This window comes from Martes martes (genome assembly GCF_963455335.1).
Source record: "Martes martes genome assembly, chromosome: 4".
NCBI lineage: Eukaryota > Metazoa > Chordata > Mammalia > Carnivora > Mustelidae > Martes > Martes martes.
Window position 1 is genome coordinate 16,781,774 of NC_137891.1, and position 19,902 is coordinate 16,801,675.

General features: G+C 38.8%; 1 protein-coding gene across 1 annotated transcript in view; it reads left to right on the plus strand.

Moving 5' to 3' along the window:
- Positions 1-1,341: 1,341 nt before the first annotated feature.
- Positions 1,342-19,902, plus strand: part of ATAD2 (ATPase family AAA domain containing 2) — a 65,010-nt gene continuing 46,449 nt past the window's right edge. Inside the window, exons 1-3 of the mRNA XM_080800858.1 lie at positions 1,342-1,886; positions 13,325-13,473; positions 18,921-18,970. Of these exons, the coding sequence (XP_080656984.1) occupies positions 1,719-1,886; positions 13,325-13,473; positions 18,921-18,970 (367 nt within the window). The 5' untranslated portion in view covers positions 1,342-1,718. The remainder of the gene's footprint in view (positions 1,887-13,324; positions 13,474-18,920; positions 18,971-19,902) is intronic.

A 19,902-nucleotide genomic window follows, 5' to 3' on the forward strand; every position in this document is an offset into this window, starting at 1 on the left:
TTGTAACTAATGACTCAATAAACTCTACCTCTGAAACTAATAGTACATTATATGTTAATTAATTGAATTTAAAAAAAGTTTTAAACAGAAAACCTTAAAGCTGAGGCCCACAGCCCTGCAAGATCTACTCCTGGAGGCTCTTTCCTTTCTAGTCTCATTAGCCTCCCTGTCCTCCCTTTTCCTCTGCTTGCATCTTTCTTATCCGAAATATACCTAACTTCTTTAGATCTTTGCTTACACTTATCTGAGAGACCTTCCCTAATCATCCTCTCTAAAATTGAAGGCTTCCCTCTCCCCCTCCCTGCTTTATACTTCTCTTGAACACTTATGATAATAAACATTTATTTCATTTATTTTCTCTTTCCTTCGGCAAGAATTGAAGTTCCATAAGGGCACTTTTGTACTTATTCACTGCTGTATCCCCAGTGTTGAGAATACTGCCTGGCACATTATAGATGCTCAATAAATATTTAACAAATGTCAAATTAAGGAAATGTAGTTATCCAGATCAATAAAACTTATTTCAGTTTCACTAGAACTCCTCTCACATTCTGATCATTCAGCATGTTGTCTATTTCAAAGTAGTCAAGTAACTGCTGTATCTTAGAGAAGCTGTTTTCTGTAATTCTTTAACAGTTGCAAACATTGAGCTCTTATTAGGTGCAGACACGGTTCTAAGGTATAATATCTTAGAGTCGTTGGTATTCGGATTATTATTACTATTATTATAGTTAATTTACAGTTGAGGAATTTTAGACCGGGAAAGGTGAGTAATTTGCTCAAGATCATATACACGGATAGGGCAGCTATGGGTACAGAACCTGCGCTCTCAACTATAGTACTCTGCAGGGTCATTTTCAGGTCTCTTTCTGTTTTCTTTTGATAGGTAAATTGTTTTAGTTAAGCTATTCGTAAAAAGTTCTTAAAGATCGGGGCACCTGGGTGGCTCAGTCGTTAAGCGTCTGCCTTCAGCTCGGGTCATGATCCCAGGGTCTTGGGATCGAGTCCTGCATCAGGCTCCCTGCTCATTGGGAAGTCTGCTTCTCCCTCTCCCACTCCCCCTGCTTATGTTCCCGCTCTCACTATCTCTCTCTCAGTCAAATAAATAAACAAAATCTTAAAAAAAAAAAAAAAGTTCTTAAAGATCACAGTCAAAACCTGCCTAACGCCCAGCGCTTCACGCCGCTACAGTCAAAGACTCAGCATTTTGCTTTTGAATCCTGCGTGGCGGGAAGCTGATGGCAGGTGGAGGGCGGGGCTGGGCGGAGCCGCCAGGCCCTCGCTAGCCAATCAGAGCAGGCAGGAGCCTCCCTGCCCCCCCCCCACCCCCGACAGCCACGCGCCAAAATTCCAAACTAGACCTCTCTCCGCTACCCGTCATCTCCCTCCGCCGAGTTCAGCGAGCCGGAACTATATAAGAAAAAGAAGTCAGCGTTCTCCCGCCACTGTCCGCTCAGGTCCTGGTCGCTGTCGGTGCAGGCCCTCCTCAACTTCAACCCGAAGTCCTTCGCCGGCAGAAGGGCGAAAAGTTTCGAGCCCGCCGTTGTAGGGACGCGGCGTGGGCGGGACAGGCGGCGGAGGGATTCCGGGTGCGCGCGCTGCGGCCGCTGGCGCGGAGCTAGTGGCGCCAGAATTCGGAGCGCGGAAGAGCCTGAGCGGCTGCCGGTCAGACTGGGACCCGTCTCCCGCCGCGGACGCCGGGCGAGGAGACAGGGAAGATGGTGGTCCTCCGCAGCAGCCTGGAGCTGCACAGCCACTCCGCCTCTTCGGCCACGGACCCTCTGGACCTGTCCAACGAGTTCCTCAGCCTGGAGCAGATTGGCCGGAGGCGGCTCCGTTCGGCCCGAGCCGCTGAACAGTCCGCGGTCACCGTGGCTGCCGCGGGCGTGAGTACCGGCCTGGGGCGGGCCCCTCGGGCCGGGCCTGTAGGACTGCCGGCGGCCGGTTGGCCGGGTGGGGCCTGGGGGTGGGCGGCGCGGTCCGGGTGGCAGTTGGTGGGGGGAGGGGGTTGGGAGGAGTGTTGTCGAGGACAAGTAAAATGGAAGGCTTCCGAACATCGGAGCCCCAAGGGGTGTGGGTCAGGGCAAGAGATCGGGCAGTCTGGAAGAGGGTTAGGCAGTTCGTTCCTACCTCATTTCACGCAAGAGGAAATCGAAGCCCTCCGGAATCTTGGTTTGTGGGGCTACCCCACCCCCATCTCACACACCTCCCTAACCTAGCGCCCGCGCCCCTGCCCTAGGTTCGCATCTGTTGAGCGCAGCACACGTTTACTGACTCCCTGCCGGATGCAGGATAGATGTTTTAGGGGCCACGCGAATAGAAAGATTGTAATTGAGGTTTCCTGACCTTCATTTGCGATCCAGAGAGGTTCGGTTATAAGATAGCTGTGAATAGTACCAGGTTGCATAATGTGGAGCGATGGAGACCAACATTTCACGTACACCTTCTTCACTTAAGCCTCGTTAATAGCTCCATAAGAATGGATAGTTATGATATCTATGTTACAGGCGAAAAAATGGACTCAAAGTAGCCAGTGACGGGTAGATCTAAAATTGGAACTTGGATCCTCTGCCTCCAAAACCTTTCTCTATTATATCATGCTGCAGTTATAAACAATGTCTATAGGGGATGTTTCCAAGGGGGTGGAGCAGTGAAGTCTTGAAAGAGTTGCTTCGCTTTCTAGGTCTGCAGTACAGATTGGATCTTTGATTGCAGAGGTAAGGCCTGGAGGGAGAGTCCGTCCCTCCACCTCCCTGTGGCAGCTGCTGAAAGAGGCGCAGGTGGAGGAGACCCCGTTAACAAAAGGCTGGAGAAGTTGAGGAAGCAGCACTAGAAAAGTTAAGGCAGCAGGAAGTAGTCTAGTTCTCTTTGAGGGAGGGTAGGCACAGGGCTGAGAAAAACAGGACGGGGAGGGAGGGTTAGGAAGTGGCAAATCAGAATGAGAGGCCAAAGGAGAGAGCGCGCTACAAAACATAGTTAAGAGAGTGGTCACTATATGAAATTAGTTGTCAGTATCCTCTGAAGACAAGCTGTATTGGTTGCTCCTCTCCTGAAGGGAGTGAAAAAGTATGTTTCATCTCTGCAGTTGTAATGCTGAATTGAAAAAAAAATTTCCTCACTTTCAGGGTCATTTCTCGATCACATGTTGAGATTGAGATCTGAGGAGGCCAGACACTTCTGCAGTGTACTGGGGTCCCTTGACTTACTAACCTATGTTCAGAAAATCTGATTATTTCAATAAATGTTTATTGAATATTACCTTCTGTACAATGCTAGATCCTATGACTGTAATGATGTATTGAGCAGTAAGTAATATAGGCGCTTAAAACAACTGTTTTGAATCTCAGTTTACCAATAATCTCCACTTGTTAAAAAAGGTGATACCACATTTATAGCGAGGATTAAATGTGATCATGCATGTAAGGAGATTACCTGAACACTTGGCATATAGTTAGGACTCAGTCATTGTCAGCAACTAAGACCACTGTTAATTTTAATGCCCAAGCCCATCTTTCCAGTTCTTCGGGCCAAAAACCTGAGAGTTGTCCTGACCCATCTCTCATTTCATATTAACAAATTCTTTTGGTTCTACTTTCAACGTATATAGGGAATCTGACCCCTTCTCAGATCCTCTGTTGTTGCCATGTTGGTCCAAGCCATTATCTCTTCCCTAGGTTGTTAAAAGGAATTTTTGACTGGCCTCCTGTTTTTCCACCCTTGTATATAATGATCGCCTTCCACAACTGTCAGTTCTCAGTATAGCTTACAGAGTGATCTTTTTTTTTTTCCAGATTTAAAAAAATTATTATTTATTTGACTGACAGAGATCACAAGTAGGTAGAGATGCGGGGGGTGGGGGGAGTAGCAGGCTCCCCGCTGAGCAGGACAGACCAATGTGGGGCTCGATCCTGAGCCCATGGATCAGGTCAGATCCATGACCTGAGCCAAAGGCGCCACCCAGGCGCCCCCAGAGTGATCTTTATAAAAGTTAGAAAGTTGATCATTCCTCTGCTCAAAAATCTCTAAGAGTGAAAGTTGAAAAGTTTGGGAGTAGCCCCACACCCCTTTCTCTTCATGATGACATCCTCTTCCATTTTTGCCTTTTATTGGTCTAGCTGCTTCTTGAATACCAGGGCCTTTGTACTTGTTCTCCCCTGTGTTGAGAATACTCTTCCCCTGAATATCTGCATGATTTGTTCCTGATTTACCTTCTACATTTTTAATTTTTTTAAAAGATTTTATTTATTTATTTATTGGACAGAGAGACAGCAAGAGAGGGAACACAAGTAAGGGGAGCGGGAGAGGGAGAAACAGGCTTCCTGCTGAATAGGGAGCCTGATGCGGGACTGGATCCCAGGACCCTGGGATTATGATTTGAGCCAAAGGCCGATGCTTAAGAACTAAGCCACCCAGGCTCTCCTTTTATTTTTAATTTAAAAAAAAATCTCAAAAGTCATAGTACTTAACATTTTCCAAGAATTTCGTAACTACTAACTCAGTCCTCCTACCCCTGTGAGATAGATATGATCATCTTTGTTTTGCAGGTGAGAGAACCAAGACACAGAGACCTAAATAACATGCTCAAATTTACCTTTATAATAAGTGATAGAGCTCCAGGTTCTGCCTAGGAGAACCTAGGAATCTGTCTCTTTCAAGTCTTTGCTGAAACTTCACCTTTTCAGTGATGCTTACTCTAGCCATCTTATTTGAAATTACAGATCACTCTCATTGACATGCCTCTTTACTCTGCTTTGTGTTTCCTTATTACTTATCATCTTCTTACATGTTCTATTAACTTCCTACTTTTTAAAATATTTTCTCTCTCCCTAAGTCAGAATGTAACTGTACAGTTCTGGATTTTGACCTTTTGTTCAGTATTATATTTCTAGGACCTAGAACAGAACCTAGAGTGTAGTAGAGGCATGATAAATATTCGTTGTTAACTATCCTTGGTCTAAAGGAACTTAGTCTAACGGAGTAGAACTAACACATCAATATACAGAGACTGTTTCCCTTCTTGCCATATCAATGGTATGTGGTGGCTGAGCAGTTAGCACTCAGATGGATTTTGTAAGGTGAAAGGGATTTTTTTACCCCCAGGCTAGAATTTCCATTAGGGATTATACCTTTTTGAGGCATAGTACTTCTATCTTCTATAAATTCTCCATAGACCAAATTATAATTAAGGGGTTACTTAGCGTGGGATTGGATCAAAAGAAATGGTTAGCCCTGATCGGTAATGTATTCACGCTGTCAAAGCCCATCAATACCAAAAATGAAACATACCTTTGTGATTGGAGTATTTTCTAATTTGGGGTCTTACATTCAATTCATTTGACTTAATTACAGCTTGCTTTTTACATCAGTCGTTCATTTCAGAAACTTAACTCCTGATCACCCTGATTGTCTTTAGGTATTCTTATTTGCAAAGCTACATATTTATTGACAGATCATTTTTTAGGTTAAGTTACCTTTAAAGATGATTACATTTATTCGCATTTGTTAACTTGGATTTTCCTTTATCTCAGCTCAGAAGGTGACCTATTCAATTTCTGAAGGTACTTATAGTCACCTATTTATTAACCTCTTTCTACCTTTACAGTTTGAATATGATCTCAATCAGGTGGGCTTAAGGATTTGCTTGCTTTGGGTTTTTTTTTCCTCCTTACTTGTATGGTTTCCCTGAAGTTTTGTCTTAAATGTTTTTCTTTCTTAAACTTTTATTTTCATCCTAATTGGATCATGAGATCTAGCATTTTCATCCATTCAGATGCCCCTTCTGTGGTTTCTTTTTCTACCAGAGTCAGACTAGGCATTGCTATGTCTGTGCTTTCACGGGTGAGGTTCTTTGATTCATATTAAATTTAGGGTTCTCATGTAATAGTAGGGGATAGTATCTCATGGATAGCAGTGGGATGATGAGTGTGCATTACTTTTAGGTTGTATTTACATACATTTTTTATTCTTCTATATGTTAGGTAAAATAAAATATGCTGTGGTATGTAGAAGGTACTTTTTTAAGTTATCTATTTTAAAAGTTTGAAAAGTACTATGAATGACACTGATGTGTACAACGTATGGAAGATTCTTTAAAACGTGGTATATAGGGGCGCCTGGGTGGCTCAGTGGGTTGGGCCTCTGCCTTCCGCTCCGGTCGTGATCTCAAGGACATGGGATCGGCCCCGCAGCCTGCTCTCTGCTCAGTGGGGAGCCTGCTTCCCACCTCTCTCTGCCGGCTTCTCTGCCTACTTGTGATCTCTCTCTCTTTCAAATAAATAAAATCTTTTTAAAAATTTTAAAAAAAATCTTGGTATATAACAACACAGAAAAATGAAAAGTGTACGCTTTAGTGAATTATCACAAAGCATAAATAGGAATATTTTGACATGTTGCTATGACTATTGCATCCTGAAGTTGAGTGACATGGCTCTCTGAATTCAAGAATGTGTACTTGTTTGATGTAGCGATAGGCAGTCCATTTTTGTCAGTTTGTATTAAAGACTGGCCATTGATTTTATGCTTCGAAGTTGCAATTTTGGGGGGCACCTGGGTGGCTCAGTCAGTTGGGTATCTGCCTTCGGCTCAGGTCATGATCCCGGAGTCCTGGGATCAAGCCCCGCATCAAGCTCCCTGCTTGGTGGGGAACCTGTGTCTCCCTCTCCTCCTCCCCCTGCTTGTGAGTGTGCTCTCTCTCTCTGCCAAATAAATAAATAAACTTTTTTAAAAAAAGTTGCAACTTTTAGAACAGGGATCTGATGAAATACTGTTCAAGATGGATTATACTGAGGGGTGCCTGGGTGGCTCAGTCAGTTAAGTGGCTGCCTTCGGGTAAGGTTGTGTTCCTGGGGTCCTGGAATCGAGCCCCGCATCGGGCTCTCTGCTCATCGGGGAGCCTGCTGCCCCACCCCCACCTGCCTCTCTGCCTACTTGTGATCTCTGTCAAATAAATAAATAAAATCTTTAAAAAAAAATTTATTTTAAAGAGATTAAGACTATATATCTTTGGGAGTCACCTACATAAAACTGGCAGTTGAGTTCTTAAAGGTGAGTAGAAAACACAAATATATTTAAGAAGATCTGAATTAATGGCTCTATTTTAAGGATGAGAAAAGGATGAATTATATTTTTAAGAGAGTATCATGTGAACCAAAGGGTCAAAGCATTTAAAGAAGGGAGTGATCAGCAGCATAGGAATCAGTGAGGTGGAGCAGAGGCCATTGGATTTAACTTTCGGGTGATCGTTTTGGGGCTATTGTAAGATCTGTAGCGGTAGAAATCAAATTGCAGGAGCTTTTGGAATGGATCCGTGGTGAAGACTTGACCATGTCTATGTTTAAAGATGAAGCTAAGGAGGGATATCACAGCTATACTGGGTTAGAATATTCTGATGAAGTTTTCAAGGAGCCCTGTGTCTGCATGCTTATTTAACTGTGATTTAAAACATCATGTTTATACCTCATTTGTTGGGTTGATATTTGAATTGATTCAGCCAACTAACCCATATATCTTTTGTTGTGAATTAAAGCTTGGATAAGCATGGTCTTGTTTGGGAAAACAACATATTACTTAGTATATTTCTATTATACAATTATGTCTACTTTGGGGAAAAGATTTTGTTACTGTAGTTGCTTCTTGTCTACTAACTTGCTGATTCTGCAAGATTATTAGAGACTTAAAAAGCTAACAAAATATATTTTTTCCCCTTTAAAACTCCACTTTGGAAGAACTATCAGTGCTCTCAGTATTTAAGCAGATTTTAGCAAAATAATGAGGACACTACATCTGCAGGTTTAGTTTTCAAATTAAGTATGTTTTCTTTTTGTTTTTTACTTACATAGGATAATTCTTTCTAGTAGTGCAAATTGTAAAAATGTAAAAAATAGAAAGTGAAAGTCCTCATTTCTATCATCCAGTGTTAATTACTGTCACCGGTTGATATTTAACTTACCTTTTGAGAATTATTTTGAAAAGCCATATTAAAATGTGACTTTGGTTTAATAACTGTGCTACTTTCCTAAGGAAATCAGATATGTACAGGATAACTCATCTAGAGGTATTTATAACACAAAAAAATTGCAGATAGTTTAGATATACATTAAGTAGTTTGTTAAATTGATTCATGTAATAGCTGGAATACTAGTCATTCATTTTATTTTATTTTCTAAGATTTATTTCCTTATTCTGAGAGAGAGAGAGCAGGGTGAGGGGCAAAGTGGGAGAGAGTCCCCAGTAGACTCCCTGCTGAGTGCAGGGTTGGGGGTGGGGTTTGATCCCACAACCCTGAGATCATGACCTGAGCCTAAAACAAGAGTCAGCCACTTAACGGAGTCACCCGGACACTCCTAGTCATTCATTTAAAAAGATTTTTAGAATAATATTTGGTGGCATGGGAAAATGTTTTGTATTACTAGAAAAAAGTTACAAAACATAAATAATATCCCAACTTAAAAGTCATGTGAATATGATTGCTTAGGAAGGGAATAGTTCTTTTGTACCAGAAGGTTAACGGTGATTATCATGGGTAGCTAGAGTTAAGAGTGACATTTTCATCTTTGTGCATTTCTTCTTTTTTCCCAGTTATAATGGGCATGTTTTGCTTTTATTTTTATACTGCTTTTTTAAGAAATATTTTTGAAAGTTGTTATTTTAAAATTTCCCAGTGTTTACATCTATCTATATAGGTGATTCCCCAGGAGCCTGTTTTTTTTTGTTTGTTTGTTTTTTCATGCAGTTAAGGAAAGCCTTTCTTGATGCCTAGTACTTGCTTGGAGAGTATGAACGAAGCCACTCACTATGCAAGTCAAAGATTCTCTTATATCACTTATAAAATTAAATCTTCCAAGTTTTTCAGGGAATCTTTTTTCCCAGTAGTTAGCACCCCCCTTTTTGCCTATGGAAAAAAACCTTTTTTATTATTCCCAGGAATAGAGTGACATTTACTTTCTTTTTTTTTTATTGTAATAATTCGTTGTAGATAATATAAAATGTGCCATAAAATAATATAAAATGTGCCATTTTAAGTGTACAGTTCGGTAGCATTAAGTACATTCATTTGGTCTGCAACCATCATCACTGTCCGCCTCCAGAATTGTTATGTTCCAAACTAAAACTCTGTACCCATTAAATAACTCCCATTCTTCCTTCCTCCTAGCATCTAACAACTACCTTTCTTTCTGCCTTTATGAATTTGACTACCCTGGACCCTAGAGGAAACATACAATATTTGTCCTTTTGTAACGAACTTATTTCATTTAGCATAATGTCTTCGGGTTCATACTTATTCTATCAGTATCTTAAAATTTACTTCCTTTTTAAGGCTGAATAATATTTTACTGTAAGTACCACAATTTTTTAATCCATTCATCTATCAATGAACATTTAGATTGGATCTACCTTTGGCCATTGCAAATAATGCTGCTATGAATAGGAGTACACAAATGTCTGCTTTCATTTGTTTTGAGTATACCTAGAAGTAGGGTTCCTGGATCACATGGTAATTCTGTGTTTAATTTTTTGAGGAATTGTCATATCATTTTCCATAGTGGCTGCACTATTTTGCATTCCCACCAGCAATGTACAAAGTTTCCAGTTTCTCCACATCCTTGCCAACCCTTATTTTCTCTTTTTTATAATAGCCGTCCTAACAAATGTGAAGTGACATCTCATTTGTGGGTTTGATTTTGTATTTGTCTATGACTAGTTATGTTGAGCATCTTTTCATGTGTTTATTGGCCATTTGTATATATTCTTGGGGAAATGTATACAAATATACAAATGTACTTGTATATATTCTTGGGGAAACTAATTTCTTGGGGAAATTCAAGTCTTCTGCCTTTTTGTTGTTGTTGTTGTTTAAATATAGGAGTTCTTTATATATTATTATATTATGGATATCAATCCTTTGTCAGATACATGATTTGTAAATATGTTCTATTCCATGGGTTTCCATTTCATTCTGTGGATAGTGTCCTTGGCACAAAAGTTTGTAATTTTGATGAAGTCTAGCTTATCTATTTTTTCTTATCTGTGCTTTCAGTATCACATCTAAGAAATCTTTGCCAAATCCAATGTAATGAAAGTTTTCCCCTGTGTTTTCTTCTAAGAATGTCTAAATTTTTAGCTCCATATTCTCTTGTACATTTTTTTTAAAGATTTTTATTTATTTATTTGACAGACAGAGATCACAAGTAGGCAGAGAGGCAGCCAGAGAGAGGAAGGGAAGCAGGCTCCCCGCTGAGCGGAGGGCCAGACGTGGGGCTCGATCCCAGGAACCTGAGATCATGACCTGAGCTGAAAGCCGAGGCTTTAACCCACTTAGCCACCCAGGCGCCCCTCTCTTGTACATTTTTAAGGTTTCTTTTAAAATGCTTTTGCTATCTAAGGTTTTCCCCATTCCCATTGGTTTAAATAGTTAGAAAGGAGATCATTTCAGTCATTGTTTAGTGTTGACATTAAAAAGTAAAACTAGGGGCTCCTGGGTGGCTCAGTAGGTTAAGCCTCTCCTTTCAGCTCAGGTCATGATCCCAGTGGTCCTGGGATCGAGTCCCACATCAGGCTCTCTGCTCAGCAGGGAGCCTGCTTTGCCCTCTCTCTCTGCCTATCTCCCTGCCTACTTGTGATCTCTCTCTCTGTGTTAAATAAATAAATAAAATCTTTGAAAAAAAATATATTATACCAGTCTTTTTATCCACTGAAATTTGAAAACCATAGTTATGTGATACCTGTCTTGGAACATTAAAAACATAAAACATAAACATGCTTCTTTAGCAATCAGAAATGTTATCTTGATTCTTTTTTTTCCTCCTTTAATTTGTATTTCTAATTCATGGAAGCCACAGCATTTTATCTTGATATATTTTTATACTTGAAAGTAATTTATTAAGTATCCTTTCATACTTGTAAAACAAAATTTAAACTTTTTTATACTTTTCTGTGATCACAAGTCTCTAAGAAAATACAACTTATATTCAATTGATGCAAACAACAAAAGCATACTTACTTTGATTAAAAATGATGAAACAGAAAGTAAGATTTCATTGGGATTTCATGTGATTAAAGACCCAGCAGTTAGTTCATATATCTGTGGAGGAATCTTACTGCTGAAGACAGTGTTTGGCATCAGTTCCATTGTTCTTATAAATGTAAGCACCAGGAAACATTGTTCATATAAATAAGTAGGCAGTAATGAAAGGAGTTTAGCAGTGCTAATCAGTTTTTCTGGCTTATATACCAAAAACACTTGCCAAAATTATTTTTCGTGGTCTTTTAGCTTGATTAGGTCTCCTTTCAATTTTGTTGAAAGCAGAGAATGAGAAACTGCCTCACAAAGGAAAGGATTTGTTGCCAATCTCTGTCATTCAGTTTCTTAACACCTAACAGTAGTGTTTTTCATTGTTTGGCTTTAGGAAGATTTTTAGGACCTTGAGGCACTCCATGATAGTAAGATTCAGAATGAGTGAGTGAGGTGACTTTTCTTTTGTAAAGTGAGAGAAAGGTAAATGAAAGAAGATGCCTTCTCAGGAAGATCAGTTTTAAGAAAAAGTACACAGGGAAGTTAAGAATCTGGAAGTAGATTCCCATAAAATTTTTCTTAAAAAAGTCTTGTTATATTACATCTAAGATGTAGGTGTTCATTTTAAAAATAATGCACCTACTTAAAACATCCTTATGTATTTTTTCAAACATCTTTATATATAGGTACACTGATAAAAGTAACAAACCCATACATATCACTAATATTTTATGAAGTACCTGTTTCATTCTTTTTTTTTTTTTAAGATTTTATTTATTTATTTGACAGAGGGAGATCACAAGTAGGCAGACAAGCAGGCAGGGAGAGAGGGGGAAGTAGGCTCTCTACTGAGCAGAGAGCCCGATGTGGGGGGCTCGATCCCAGGACCCTGAGATCATGACCTGAGCCGAAGGCAGAGGCTTAACCCACTGAGCCACCCAGGTGCCCCAATACCTGTCTAATTAATACAAATCCTTGTGGATTAAATATCCTTGTTTTACTTGTGAACCAGTGGAATAGTCTGCTCAAAGCAAAATTAAATGACAAAATGTCCTAATAAAATGAAATGACTATGTAAAGCCAGCCTAAAGGGGAGGAGGGTATGGGGCACCTGGGTGGCTCAGTTGGTTGAGCAACCGCCTTCGGCTCAGGTCATGATCCTGGACTCCCGGGATCAAGTCCCACATCGGGCTCCCTGCTTGGCAGGGAGTCTACTTCTCCCGCTGACCTCTCTCCTCTCATGCTCGCGCGCTCTCTCTCTCTCTCTCTCTCTCTCTCAAATAAATAATTAAATAAATAAAATATTTTTTTTAAAAAGGGGGGGAGGGGGTAATACGAATATTGTAGGTTTTTAAAAATACTGCCTGTTTTTCTAAAATTATCAATTTTCAGAGTAGTACAGCATGTAATCAGAGTGTTGTTAGGTACTTTTACCTTCTCATGTGAAAGTCGCATTTATATGGGAACACTTGCCTGGGTGCCTCTGTCGGTTGATTCAGCCTTCGGCTCAGGTCATGATCCCAGGGTCCTGGAATCAAGTCCCACGTTGGGCTCCTTGCTCATCAGGGAACCTGCTTCTTCCTCTGCCTGATGCTCCCCCTGTTCATGCTCTGTATCTGACAAATAAATAAATCTTTAGAAAAAGAAAGAAAGAAAGTAGCCTTTATATGATTTCAGAGAGATGTGTGTGAACTTTTGGATACTTTCTGACAGAACCTCTGTAGCTCATAAAGTAGCCACTAAGAGAAACTCTAGTCTATTGAACAATAATAAAGTCACATAGAGCTGTGGTTTTTACAGCAGATGAACCATACATAAACAGTCTTTGAATTCAGATGTTGCATCATCTGGATGAAACTGAAATAGATGGTCGTAACTCCTTTTTATCATCCAAGGCCAAATTAACAATTCTGCTGGTCCAGTTGAAGGTTGCTGCCAGTGGGTTGCATGGCAGGCAATGGTTTGTGTATCTTTCTAATTTCTGTAGCCTTAAAATGAAGGCGTATTTAGTGTTATGAGCCGTTACAACTTTTTGTCAGTTGGGGAAAACTTTTTTAGACTGCTTGCTATGAAACAGAGCTATAAGCCATCTATAAATCTTCTGTTAGCCATTTCATAGACATTGCCGATACATGTTTATCATAAAAATGATTATTTAGTTTAAATACTGTTGTAGTTTCTTGGGGAGATGCAGAATGATGCTGCCCAAAAAGCAGTTGTTACAAACTTGTAATCAAAGAAAACTCTCAGAAGTTTAACTTGGGGATTTTGACTGAAGAAAAACTTAGATCCCTTTCTCAATTTTTCTTAAAGGCTGCGTCTTCAGTTAAAGAAGTTGAGACCTACCACCGGACACGTGCTTTGAGATCTTTAAGAAAAAATGCCCAGAATTCTTCAGATTCTAGTTTTGATAAGAATTTGGAAATAACAGAGAAACATACTAATGGAAGGCATTTTACAAGGTAAAACAAGATGGTTGAATGCTAATTCAAAATAGTTTTAAAATAATTTAGGATTTGCATTAACTTTTAAGTGTATTCTTGCCCCATCATTAAGATTCCAGGGTTGTAAAATGTAATTTGAAATGAAATTGCCACAGATGAATATTACTGAGTTAAAATTTTAATATGTGCTGTTTGTTTTTATTTTCTTGTTCAAAGACGGTATTTGTGATATGTGTGAGCCCAGCTGACAAAGTTGCTTGATAATTATCTGTGTGACTTTGTGATTTCAACTTGCTTATGATATGTGGTTCTGCTTCATACTTAATACAAAGTCTTTATTTAAAATAGTAGTTATTTTTCTCATCATTTGCTATCAAGTATTTCATCAGTTCTGAGTCATTTATGAATTTGTGTGTTGGTGCACTTCTAAAAGCAGTCTTTACGTAGGAAGTGGAACATGATTTTTTTTTTTTAACTTGTCTAAGGGGACTAGATGATTTATACATATGTAAATTTCATTTCTCAAGAACCCTGAGCTAGATGGCCTGAATTCCACTTTAATATTCAAGAAATTATTTTCAGTGAATTAGGTAGTTAGGTAATCCAGGGAACTTGGATTTGTTTGGTTTGGGACAGATTTAAATCTAATTAGCTAAAAACCTTCACTTTTCCTCCCACTTTGGTGGGCCTGACATAAATGCGAGGGGTGCCAATTAGAATAAAATTTCTTTGATGAAATAATTGCTTTATACATTAATTCTTCTCATAAATTTCTCATAGTAACTTACAAGACTAGAACCCTCCTACTTTTTTTTTTTTAAAGACTTATTAAATAATCTTCTACACCCAATGTGGGGCTCGAGCTTATGACTCTGAGATCAAGAGTCACACGCTCCACTGTCCAAGCCAGCCAAGCACCCCTACGACGCTCCTATTCTTAATTAAACCTTGGTTATTTTGTGTAACATTTTCCAGATAAGTGACATCGTGCCTTTTGCTTTTTGTTAGTATTATTTAAATGGTCTCTCATTATATAAATTTGCATCATTTCATCCATTTTTTTATTTTTTATTTTTTTTTAGATTTTTAAAAAAAATTTTTTATTTGACAGAGAGAGAGATCACAAGTAGGCAGAGAGGTAGGCAGAGAGAGAGGGGAAAGCAGGCTGAGCAGAGAGCCCGATGCAGGGCTTGTTTCCAGGACCCTGAGATCATGACCTGAGGCAAAGGCAGAGGCTTAACCCAGTGAGCCACCAGGCACCCCCATTTCATCCATTATTTATGGTGTGTTTACTACTGTATTTCACAGGATCCAAGATAGCAGGATTGAAACACTCATTGTTTTATGAGACAGTAAAAAAGAAGAAAACTCTGAAAGTTAAACTAAGATATTCCATCAATTTTAAGACACATCCTAATTTCAGAGATGTTAAAAATGGAGGGAAATGTACGATTTACAGAATTGGTGAAATACAATTTAAGCTACCCCGTATTTCTGAAACTTGAAGTCTTTTGGGGGTCAGGAAAGTGGACCATGGATTCTCTGTGAGAATTTTAAACTTTATTTCATGATCTGAAGAAAAAATAAACATTCTGGGTCGTCTAAATTGCTACCTTCTAGAGAACAGTCAAAATTTCAGGCTCTACATTGGTGTTTACAACTAAATAGGCACCACCTAGTACTGCTTGAGTTAGCTCAGGTTCATGAGGTTAAAACTGAGTCTGACCTTGATACATAAGTGATGCTTTGAAGAGGAAGCCATGGATTTGATGTCATGACATGCTGTTCAGATGAGATTTTGGAGCACTTGAAATAAAGAGAAGTGGATGAATTGAGTCATGATACACAACAAACATGATGTACAACATACCAAACTCAAGAGAAGCTGTACCACAGTTACAGTGTGTCTGTACCGCATTCACACAACAAAGGGCTATTTTATTTCAGCAAAACCTCATATGTTAATATTTTTGTTAGTGGTTTTATTGGTTTTATTTGCATAAGATATAAATGAATTTCTCTTTAGTTTGGCTTGTATATAGTCATAAAAAATTTAATGTTGGGGGGGCACCTGGGGGCTCATTCGGTTAAGCATCGGACTCTTGATTTCAGCTCAGGTCAGGATCTGGGGTTCTGGCATGTAAGCACAGCATCAGGCTCTGCACTCAGCAGGGAGGCTCGCTTCTTAAGGATTCTCTCCCTCTGCCCTTCCCCTTGCTCACTCTCACATGCACTGTCTCTCTCAAATAAATCAGTCAATCAATTTTTTTTTAAATAAATCAATCTTTTTTTTTTTTAAAGATTTTATTTATTTATTTGTCAGAGAGAGAGAGTGAGCACAGGCAGAGGCAGAGGGAGAAGCAGGCTCCCCGCTAAGCAAGGAGCCCGATGTGGGACTCGATCCCAGGACGCTGGGATCATGACCTGAGCCGAAGGCAGCTGCTTAACCAGCTGAGCCACCCAGGCGTCCCATAAATCAATCTTTAAAAAAAAAAAAAGAATGTTAAAAATTTAATGTTGGAAGTCCTTAAAAGTCTTTACTTTTAAAAGCGTATGTACTTTACTCAAGTTTATGAAACATTGTCCTGGCCTTTATGCTCAAAAGCTATTGGAGGAGTGTTAAAATAAGTGCTTTTTCAATCTAGATTTAAAGATGAGTGACTTGGTATTTTAAAATTTGATTCCTTTTAAAATATATTGAATTGCTGTCTTTTAAAAATTTTTTATTTTTATTTTTATTAGAGAGGGAAGAGAAGAGGGAGGGGGAGAAAGAGGATCTTAAGCAGACTTCACATCCAGTGAGGAGCCTGACCCGGGGCTCGATCTCACAACCCCTGAGATCACGACCTGAGCTGAAATCAGTAGTCGGATACTTAACCAACTGATCCACCCAGGCACCTCTAAAATTCTTTTTGAATAACAACTTAATGGCGATGTAATTGACATACCATAAGATTCACAGTATTGTGCTGTCATCATCACTGCAGTCCAATTTCACAACATTTTCATCACCCCGGAAAGAAACCCTGTATCTCTCACCTCCTTCTCCCTCCTCCCCACAGGCCCCTCGGAAACCACTAATCTACTTTCTGTCTTTATCAATTTGCCTATCCTGGACATTTTATGTAAATGGAATCATATTCATGGCCTTTTGTGTGTGGCTGCTTTCCCTCAGTATGATGTTTTGAAGGTTCATTTTACTGTAGTACCTATCAGCACTTCATTCTTTCTTTGCTGAATAAGATTCCATTGTATAAATATATCATGTTTTGTTTATCCACTCACTAGTTGATGAACATTTGGATTGTTTCTACTTCGTGGCTGTTTTGAATGGTATTGTGAACATTGGTGTTCAAATTTTGTGTGGACATAGGGTTTTGATTGTTCGGAGGTATGTATGTGGAAGTGAATTGCTGGGTCAAATGGCAACTGTTTCAACATTGAGGAACTGCTGAGTAGTTGGCTAAAGCAGTTGTACCGTTTTCCGTCTCCGTTAGCAGCAAATGAGGGTTCCAATTTCTCCAGTCCTCATCAACACTTGTCATAGTCTTTGGCTCTAGCCATTCTTAGTGAGTGTGAAAGTATCTTTGTGGTTCTGATTTACATTTCCTTGATGGTTAATAGCACTGGATATCTTTTCATGTGCTTATTGGCTATTTATATGTCTTCTGTGGAGAAGAACTTCTAGCTTAAAAAATAATCTGTGTATTCAGATCTTTATTACAAAGACTGTTACTTTACATAGTGATAACATTAAGATCTGTTTGTATAAGACTTAGATAAACTGGCCCTCAGTGTTGAATTTTGGTTAATGTAGTTTCCTGCTTCTTATTAGGGTGACCCTTTTTGCTGTTGCTAGTTTGCCTGACTGTAGTAATCTCTGTACTTACTTCCTTTCTGTGTCCCTCCATCCGTTTTGTTTTCTTTCTGAAGCTCAAAGACCAGGAGACCAAAACTTAGAATAATATAGAAAGATTTGAGTAACTGTACCTGAGGGCAGGATCTATATTTCTTTGGTTCTGGAGTTCCTAACTAGGGTCCAGTAATCGTAGTTTTCAGGGGGCACGTGATGAAACCTCTGAAATAATGTATAAATTTGTATGTGTGTATATAGGTTTCTAGGTAGAAAAGATCTGTAACTTTTATCGGATTTACAGAGGTTAACAAAAGTCCGGGCACCTGTTTCTATAAACAGTTTCACTGGAACACAGCCATACCCATTCGTTCTAAGGCTGTTTTCCTGCTTCAGTGTCAAAGTTGTTGTATGACAAGAGACTGTATGACTCGCAAACCTAAATATTTCCTATCCAGCTGTTTAAGGGGAAAGGTGCTCCCATTCCCCTAAAGGCAAGAAGGAAAGAAAGAGAGGAAGGGAAGGAAGTAAAGAAGGGCAGAGAGGGAGCGAGAGAAAAAAAGAACGAACATTGCTTTAATCATTGTGTTCCTAGCATTTAATAGGGGCCTTGTATATAGAAGTACAGAACTACATGGTGTGGAGGAAGGGGACTCCTTTATGAGAAATGTCTATGAGCCTATGAACAGACTAGGCCTTGACCTGTGGATGGATTGCTCACATGTTTTTATTTTGTTCTTGGTTCTTACCAAAAGAGATAATTAGTGATGACTTACATTGTTGTAAGAATATATGATTTAACTCTTCTGGATAAGATGGTTCCATTTTATTTTAAAGTGTCACATTTGAAATCACATGTGTATAACCAGCCCGCTTCGAAATAAGCTTGACACATGGGTTGTTTAATAGATGTAGCTATCCAAATATGGATAAGTGAATCCCTAAAAATAAATTAATGAGATAAACGGTTTTGTTTGCTCAATGGGTTTTGGAAAAAAGATGAGGGGAAGATAATTGTTTTTTTTTTAAACCTTGGAAAGTATTCTTTCCTATGTCAGTAGATACTGTCTGCCAGTTTGTGAGTGGGATATCTGATTCACAAATAGGATTGTTTCGGCGTATGAAAGATAATGCGTGTCATATAAAGATTGTAGCCAGCAAATGTTTTTAGAAGAAAATTAACATATTTTTAAGGGACATTAGTTCTGTTTATAGTTATAAATATCTCAAGGATGTGGGATCACTATATCCCTGTGGTATAAAATACATTGTCTTGTTTTTGCTCAATACTTTCAGTTCAATTATACCTACTTAGGCTAAGGATATAATTTCTTTTTTTAAGTCGGATACTTTGATTTAATTCTGTTTAAGAATTAATACATATATCATTGCATTTCACAACAGGGTTCTCAGATTTTGTTTAGCCCTAACTGACATAAGCATAGATACTCTAAAGCTTTTTAATTTTCGGTATTTTTTAGACTTTTAGGTATCTAGGAGTATTTACTCTCTAAGCTGATATACCTTTTTACCCTACTTTGTAGTATTATGAAATATAAGATTTAAAATTATGTCAATTATTTTGAATTATTTAATATATTTTTTCATATAGGCAGTTGGCCAGACAGCAGGCTGATAAGAAAAAAGAAGAGTGCAAAGAAGGTAAGTAATGTTAAAGGCATTTCAGATTGAAAACATGTTAAGTCATATTTTGTTTACAGATATATTGAGGTACATAAAATAAACTGTACATATTTAAAGTGTGTAATTTGTTTGGTTTGTTATAAGTGTATGCCGTGAAGCCACCACCACAATAAGATAGTAGAGAGAACTGTCACTGCCAAAAACTTCCTCAGGCCTCCTTATAATCACTCCCCCAACTCCTCTCCAGGCCTTCCACACACCAAGATTCCTGAACAATCATCAGTCTGCTCTCTGTCACTGTAATTTAGTTTTCATTTTCTAGAATTTTATGTAAATGAAATTATGCAGTTGCATTCTTTTTGTCTGGCTTGCTTTCTTTTAGCATAATTGCTTTGAGTATCATCCACATTGTAGCATTTTCTTGCCAAGTATTCCATTATATGGATATACCGTAGTTTGGTTCCCCCCCAGTTTTATTGTGATATATTGACACATAACATTGTGTATGTTTAAGGTTTACAGTAAGTGTTGATTTTTGGTACATTTATATCTTGCAAAATGGTTACTATCATAGCTTTAGCTAACACCAGCATCATGTTGCATAATTACCATTTCTTTTTTGTGGTGACAACATTTAAGATCTACTCTCTTAGCAACTTTGATACTTGTCTTATAGGTGGAAATTTATATTCTGACAAACATCTCTCCTTCTCCCTCACTTGCCAGTCCTTGGTAACTAAGATTTAGTCTCTGTTTCTATGAGTTTAGCTTTTTTTAGATTCCACATTTAAATGATATTACACAATGTTTGTCTTTCTCTGACTTCTTCAATTTAGCATCCTGCCCTCAAGGTCAATCCATGTTATTGCAAATGGCAGGATATTCTTCTTTCTCATGGCTGAATGGTATTCTGTTGTATAATGTGTATATTTTACATCTTCTTTATCCAT